General features: G+C 48.4%; 1 protein-coding gene across 1 annotated transcript in view; it reads right to left on the minus strand.

Annotated features, from left to right (window-relative positions):
* ZNF341 (zinc finger protein 341) overlaps positions 1 to 7939 on the minus strand; it is a 38812-nt gene that overhangs the window by 18566 nt on the left and 12307 nt on the right. Inside the window, exons 6-9 of the mRNA XM_012665713.1 lie at positions 7789 to 7937; positions 4593 to 4788; positions 3139 to 3229; positions 661 to 854 (exon numbers count right to left, since the gene is read on the minus strand). Of these exons, the coding sequence (XP_012521167.1) occupies positions 661 to 854; positions 3139 to 3229; positions 4593 to 4788; positions 7789 to 7937 (630 nt within the window). The remainder of the gene's footprint in view (positions 1 to 660; positions 855 to 3138; positions 3230 to 4592; positions 4789 to 7788; positions 7938 to 7939) is intronic.

Below are 7939 nucleotides of genomic sequence, written 5' to 3' on the forward strand. Positions count from 1 at the left end.
AGTCCCAGCTACTCGGGAGGCTGAGGCAGAAGGATTGCTTGAGCCCAGGAGTGTGAGGTTGCTGTGAGCTAGGCTGACGCCACGGCACTCACTCTAGCCCAGGCAAAAGAGTGAGACTCTGCCTCAAAAGAAAAAAAAATTGTATATGTTGCTCATACTATATTTCTGTTAGACAGCAGTGCTCTAAACCTAGTAAGTCCTCAACCTCCATGCAAGAGAGAAACTAAACCAATACCAGTGACAGGATCATTAGCTTAGGGCCCAGTGATGGCTTAGATGAGAATCCCACAATGTAGAAAGGGCTTTGGAGACAAACTGCCCACAGAAGTCAAATAGGTTTCAACCCCTGACCAACTACAGTGACTGCCTGGAGCAATATATTGAAATAGATTCAGAGGTGAAATCCAGGCTCAGAAAAAAAAAAAGAAAAAGATAGGTGATTGATTAGTGATGTCTGCCATGGGTACACTATTAGAGTAATGCTTACATGTATTGTATATTTGTCATGCTTCCCTTCATCCTGTCCCCTATTTTATAGTTAAAGTGGACTGAAGCCCAGAAAGGTCATGGAGGTTGCCAAAGGTCACACAACTAGCAACACAACCTGTGAAGCAGCAGAGGAGAGGGGTGGAGAGAGTGGCATTCCCCACTTTCACCCACCTGTGTTTTCCTCGTCCTCTTGCCTGCTGGGGTTCAGGGCCATGACCTGTACAGTCACAGAGTTGCGAGCAATGGTGCCACCGCTGCGCCCTGGAGGCCACACCTTGTGGGTCTGCATGTGTTTCTTGACGTTAGACTTCTGGGCAAAGGCACGGCCACATGCAATGCACTGGAAGGGTTTCTCACCGGTGTGGCTGTGGGAAACAAGGCTTGTCAGCATCCTCATGCAGGAATAAGGACATGGCCCCAGTCCAGGAGCTCACAGCTACCAGGAAGACCCAGAAAGAACATCCAGATGCTGCTGGCCACCATTCTGTCACCATGGGGACAAGCCCCCTTGCTGAGGCAGGCAGACCAGAGATGGGAAGACCCTGGGCTCTTAATCACACTAGTGAGCTGCTGAATCAACCAACCCTGAAGCTGACCTTTCCTCTGACCATCTCGTACTGTGAAAGAAAACATTTCCTAACTCTTTAAACCCATTGTAATGGGACTTCTGTTATTTGAAGGAGAAAACATCCTAGCTGACACAGCACAGCACTTATACCATGATCTAACATTTTTTTAAAACCAACTCACTTTTTTAAAATTGAAAATAATATTAAAAGGAAGCTTCCTTTTGTTATTGTATATTGAAAGCCACTTGTCATAAAGTAACAAAAAAAATGCAAGATCTATAGCTGCACTGTCCAATAAGACAGACACAAGCCACATGGGACTATTTAAATTTAAATTCATTAAAATAAAATTAAATTAGGCCAGGCACTGTGGCTCATGCCTGTAACCCTAGCACTCTGGGAGGCTGAGGTCGGAGAATCACTTGAGGTCAGGAGTTTGAGACCAGCCTGAGCAAGAGCGAGACACCGTCTCTACTAAAAATAGAAAAATTAGCTGGGCGTGGTGGTATATGTCTGTAGTCCCAGCTACTCGGGAGGCTGAGGCCGGAAGATCACTTGAGCCCAGGAGTTTGAGGTTGCTGTGAGCTAGGATGACACCACGGCACTCTAGCCAGGGCAACAGAGCAAGACTCTATCTCCCACACACAAAAAAAGAAAATTTAAAATTAAAAAAATTAAAAATTTAGTTTCTCAGTCCCACTAGCCACATTCCAAGTGCTCAACAGCCATTATAGTTAGTAGCTACCACATTGGTCAGTGCCAATTTGAGCATTTTTTTTTTTGAGACAGAGTCTCGCTCTGTTGCCCAGGCTAGTGTGCTGTGGTGTCAGCCTAGCTCACAGCAGCCTCAAACTCCTGGGCTCAAGTGATACTTCTGCCTCAGCCTCCCGAGTAGCTGGGACTACAGGCATGTGCCACCATGCCCGGCTGATTTTTTCTATATATTTTTAGTTGTCCAGCTAATTTCTTTCTACTTTTAGTAGAGACAGGGTCTCGCTCTTGCTCAGGCTGATCTCAAACGCCTGAGCTCAAACGATCGTCCAGCCTTGGCCTCGCAGAATGCTAGGATTATAGGTGTGAGCTACCGCGCCTGGCCCAATTTGAGCATTTCTATCACTACAGAAAATTCTGTTGGAAAGCACTGGTGTAAATCAGTTCTCAGTTGAGGTCAATTTTGTCCTTCAGGGGACATCTGGCATTCTTGGTTGTCACAACTGTGAGATGGGATGCTACTGGCATCATATGGTTAGAGGTCGAGGATGCTGCTAAACATTCTACTATGCTCAGGTCAGCCACCACAGAAAAGAATGATGTGATCCAAAACCCAAAATGCCAGCAGTGCCAAGGTTAAGAAACCCTGGTCTAGAGAGCTGTTGCCAGCCATGGTTGGAATCTGAGGCTTGCTCGCTCTCTGTTACAGGAGATGAGCGAGTATACAAAAGGTGTTAAAGACAGACTTGCCACCAAATTGAGCTTTGTCTGTTGACTCTCCAAGGACTAAAATTGCAAAGGGGATCATTTTCTCCCTACATCTTTCAGAATTTTTCAATACCATATCCACAAACCACTTAAAATCATCTCATATACCAATGTATCTACTCCATGAGATCAAGGAACAAGCCTGCCTCTCCATTTCACAGACAGAAAATCTGACACCCAGGGGGCTCCTTACGTGTTCTTGGGACAAGAGACATCATGGTTAGTCCTGAGTGAGCAGAGAGCTCAGAGTTATATTTGCAGAGCAGCCCTTTCTGCAGAGGCGAGGCCTGAGGCAAAGCCTCTCTCAGTTCAGTACATTTCCTCCCCTACGCCACTCCTCTCTGACCTTCCCTGTCACAGTGGGCAGGCCCCACAGCTTTCACGGGTCCCTTGCACTGCTCCTGAGAGAGAAGAGAGAAAACCATCCCGACCTGGGACCTGGACTACAGCCTGAACACCACGGCAGGACAGATGGGGCCTGGGTCACCACCCGGGCTAAGGAGCTGAGAAGGGAGTCTCGCTTCCACTGCAGATGGCCCCCCCAGCCAGGCCTGCCCAGGAGCCACCTGCCTCCCCCCAACCCTACGCCATGCCTGCATACCTTCGGATGTGCTGCTGCAGGTCGAAGTTTTTGGTGAATGATTTGTCACAGTATGAGCACTTGAGTTTCTGAGCCTTTGGCTTCCCAGCAGCTGAAAGACAAAAGGGAGGAGGGGACAGTGAGGCTGGGGGCACAGCTGAGGGTACCAAGGACAGCCTCCAGCCACTTTACTTGGGGCCGGAGAGCCCACAGCCAGGGAAGTCTATACCCGTGCACAGGCAGGGGAAGAGGCACAGGGCCTTCCAGTGCCTGGGGAGGGGAGCCTAGGACATGCTCCCGCTGGGAAAGCAAGACAAATCCCTCAGAGGCTCCCCTTTGCCCCAGGATAAAATCCAACCTCGCTGCCATGGCCAACAGCACTCTGCATCCTCTAACTCCTGACAACTGCATAATTCTCTCCATCAGCTGCAGTGGACTCCTTGCCAACTTGAAAAGACCTTGAGCATGGCCCCACCTCAGGGCCTTTGCACCTACTGTTCCTCCCTGTCTGGAATGCTTAACCTGAAGATACCCACAAGGCTGCTTTCTTCTCCTCCCCATATTGATAGATTGCATCATTTTCCAGCCTCTCCCTAGTTATTTTCAATCACAAGACCCTGTTAACCTCCTTCCTAGAGCAACCCATAAATGTTGATTTATTCCCTGTCTGTTGCTCCCATTAAACTGTGAATAACTGAGGGCAGAAGAAATCACGGACCAAGATACTAGTCCCCAGTGCCTCACATGGAACCTGGCACACACATGCTCAACACATATTTGAGGAAGGAAGGAAGGGAGGGAGAGAGGAATTGGAAAGCCACTGAAAAATTCTCAATTTCTCTCCCTACATCTGCCCCCTGCTTCTGATGTCACCTTGTACCCCATACTTAACAACTCCAAAGCGGGGCAGACACTGCTACTTGCCTGATTCTCTCCTTCTTCCTTCCTTACAAAGCCCATGGTAGGAATATCAATGTTTCTGGCCAAAAGAGATACTTCCCAGCTTCCTTTGCAGCTAGGTATGGCCATGTGACTAAGTTTTCACCAGTGAGATGTAAGCAAAAGTATCATATAGAACTTCTGGAAGCTGGGAGATGTCCCTTTCATCCTTCCCTTCTTCCTTCTTCTTACTGCCTGAATATAAAATTGATGGCTGGAGCTCCAGCACCCATTGCAGACAATGAGGCACTCTGATAAAGGATGCCATGTTCTGGGGATGGCAGAACAGAAAGACAGAAGAAACATGGGTGCCAAGTGACCATGCAGTCACACGATCCCCAGATTTTCTACTTCTGGCCTTGATTTACACAGGAGAGAAAAAAAATGCTATCATTTTGAAGTCACTGTTATTTTAGATTTTCCATTACATGCTGCCAAACTTAACTCTAACCATCATTAAAGGGAAGACCAGCACCAGACAGCCTGTGGATGGGCCAGTGCTGAGGAAAGATGCCCTGGGCTGGCTGGGGGCCCACCTTCCGGGAGTCCCCTGGCACCTTTAGCCCGTCGGGTCTTCAGCATCGGTGGGGAGTCAAAAGTGGCCACTGTGCCCCCGGTGGCGCTGGTCATGGGGGCAGCAGGGTTTGGTCCTCTTGGTTTAAATTCCTGTTTGCCGGGGCTGTACACCGGTGGGGTCGGGTATACTGGAGCCTCCACACACTGGTTTGGCACCTAGAAGGACAGCACAGTCAGGGAGAGAGCCCTGCGAAGGAAGGGGAAGAGCTGCGGCCCTGACAAACCTCAGCCACCCCCACCTACATCACCATCCCAACCTCTCTACCTGGCACAGTCACCCCTGTCACCCCAGTCACTCCCAAGACCCCTAGAACTTCATGAAGCCAGCAGCCGTAACAGCTTTGGAGTCACAATGCCTGGGTCCAAATCTTGACTCTGCCCCTTACCACCTGAGTGACCTTGGGCATCTTTTAATTTCTCTGTCTCAGTTTCCACATCTGTAAAATGGGACTAGTCATAGTACCTCTCTCATAGGCTTGTTGTGAGAGTTAAATGAGGTAACACGTAAAAGGCTCAGAACACTTGCTGGCATATAGTAAGCACTCAATAAACATTAGCTGTTATTATTGGCATTATTACTAGTAGTACTAGTAGTAGTAGTAGTAGTAGTAGTAGTAGTAGTTTGCTAGCACAAGAGAACCAGGAATACAGAAGGGTCTGTGCCCTCACCAGCTACTCTCCTTTCTAACTGACACCACCAAATGTCACAGTAGCAGGCTTCCCTCAACTGAGAACTGACATGGAGGCCACAAGAAATGAATCAAATGAATCAAATGAATTCTGAGCCATTCAAACTTAGTTAACACTAAGCTCACATCATGACACTAGGGCGATGTAAAGAATTCATTTATTCATCATTCATTGGTCTTCCTGGGGTGTCCTATCCAAAATTTCACTTCCTATCCTTCTCTTGCTTTCTTTTTCTCCTTAGACTGATCTAAAATTGTGTATTTTACTTATCTATCTTGTCTATTATCTGCCTAGTTCCACAAGGGCAGGCTTTGTGTCTGCTTTTGCTCACCACACTGTCACCAGGCCTAGAGCAATGTCTGCCCAGAGTGGACACTCAGCAGGTATTTGCTGAATGAACGAACTCATTGAAGCATTCAGTGAGCATCTGATATGGCACCAGTAGGTGCCTTTGCCAGACCTTGTCTGCTGTCTCTTGGCACCGATCCTACACCCCACCATGCTCTCCCCGAAACGCGAGGGCGGCAAGCTTGGAACGACATTCCCCTGCCAGCACAGTTCTGAACACCAATTATGTTCTGCACCTCAGAAGCTTTTGCATGAGATTTAGAAAGCAGAAGGGAAGTAGAAACCATTCTCCTCCAGCAGCCAGGGCGAAAGACAATCTTCTGCAGTTGTGAGTTTGGAGTGGCTGGCTGAACTCTGCATTCCCTCCCAATCGCCAGCTAGAACGTGAGCAAAGGAATCCTACCGTGTCCTCACCTCTGGGGACAGCAGCAGGGCCCTGGCTCTCTGGGCCAAGCTATAGCAGTGAACCTGAAACCCATGAACCCCGACTTTTGTTTCTCTAGCCCTTCTACCAGTTAGTTACAGGAAGCACCTAACTTCCTGTACCAAATCCCAGTGCCAGAAATACCTAGCATGGTTTCTGTTTTGCTGACCAAACCCTGGCCAATATGGCATTCGATAAATATTTGTCATATGAATAAATTCACCCATCACTCCAGGTATTACTGAGCAATTATGTGACTGCCACTGGGTTAGGCTCTCATTATCCTCGACAGCTCTCCAAGGAGAGTTCCCATTTTGGAGGACAGGAAACTGAGGTTAGAGGGCCCTGCTATGTGTGTACCACAGGCCAGGTACTCTGCTGGGTGCTAAGGATGCAAAGTTAAATAAGACTCACGCTCTGCCCTTAAAGAGAACCCTCATCTACATGGAAAATAAACAGCAGCAGCTTCCCCTGGGCTGGTTCCCTCTGTCTACCAAGCCAGCAGTGTCATCTCAGCATCCCACTGACTTAACTTTTTTTCAATTCAATAAATTCCTTAGGGAAGCTTGCTCTATTCTCCCAGGCTAGGGCAAATCCTCTTATAGCCTCTTACAACATCACATGCCTTGTGGTGGGATTTTCCCACTGGTCTGGGCTCTCTTTACAGGTACAACCTGACATGGAATGTCTGTATGGCTGGACCCTAGAGTGAGTCTGGGATAGTGTGACTTTAAGCGCAGACTGGCTATCTCTGTCATAACCATACCCTCTGGCATACCCTCTAGTCTGGGAAGGTTCTATGAACTCAGTGCCTTGAGAGTAACCTGTAGCTCAGAGCACATCGGCAGGAAATTAGTATAGTACATTGATTATACAACGGCCCCAATTCTTCCACCCTCTCCATATCCATGCCTTTGCAGTGTGACTTTACAGCTTCTCCCATTAGGAGGTGGCATCTATTTCCCTATCCCCTAAATCTAAGCTGGCCTTGTGACCTGCCTTGGTAAATAGAAGTGACACTGTGTCACTTACAAGCCTAAACTTCAAGAGGCTTTGATCATTTCTGCTTCCATTTTTGCACCTCCACCATGGCCATGGGAACCTGATAGGGAATGAGAATCACATGGAACAGAGCTGAGTCATCCCACCTGTCCCAGCCCAGGCCATCCCTAGAGCAGCCAACAGCCAGCCAACCTCCAGACATATGGATAAGCCCAGCCAAGATCAGTAGAGATGTCTAGCTGACCACTCTGCACACGTGAACATAAACACTTTTTTGCTATATGCCACTGAGGTTTTATGGATATACCTTACACAGCAGTAGCTAACTGATACACCTGGCTTGTTAAAAAATGTAAGAGACATTTATGCAGATAATTTTTTGGAATCTTCTCCCCAAAAGGCAGGTGTTCCCTGACTGTTTTGAGCAGCTTATATTTTGGCTACAACCTCTGCTTCATCCCACCTTCTCATGGTTTGCACCTTACATTTACAGATGTGAGGCTTTGATTAGAGTTCTTCTCTCCCATGATGTCATATACTCCATGAAGGCAGGGATTGGATCTGGTTTTGCTCCCCATGGTATCCCCAGCACAGTGCTTGGCACACAGCTGGTGCTCAGGAAAGGTCTGGGCTGTCTATGATGACCATGACCAGTTTCCTCCTCTGCCCCAACCCCCACCCCCTCTGCTCACCTCCAGGGGCGGGTAGGGCTGCATCCCCAATGCCTGGATCTCCACTGTTCCACTCCCAGCTAGTGGTGCTGCAGTGCTGTACACCTCCACCACGCCATTCCCACCAGGGTTGGGACGCCCAGGGGGGCCAAGGCTCTGGGGTGGGGGTGGG

This window comes from Propithecus coquereli, unplaced genomic scaffold (genome assembly GCF_000956105.1).
Source record: "Propithecus coquereli isolate 6110/MARCELLA unplaced genomic scaffold, Pcoq_1.0 Scaffold122, whole genome shotgun sequence".
NCBI classification, from domain to species: domain Eukaryota; kingdom Metazoa; phylum Chordata; class Mammalia; order Primates; family Indriidae; genus Propithecus; species Propithecus coquereli.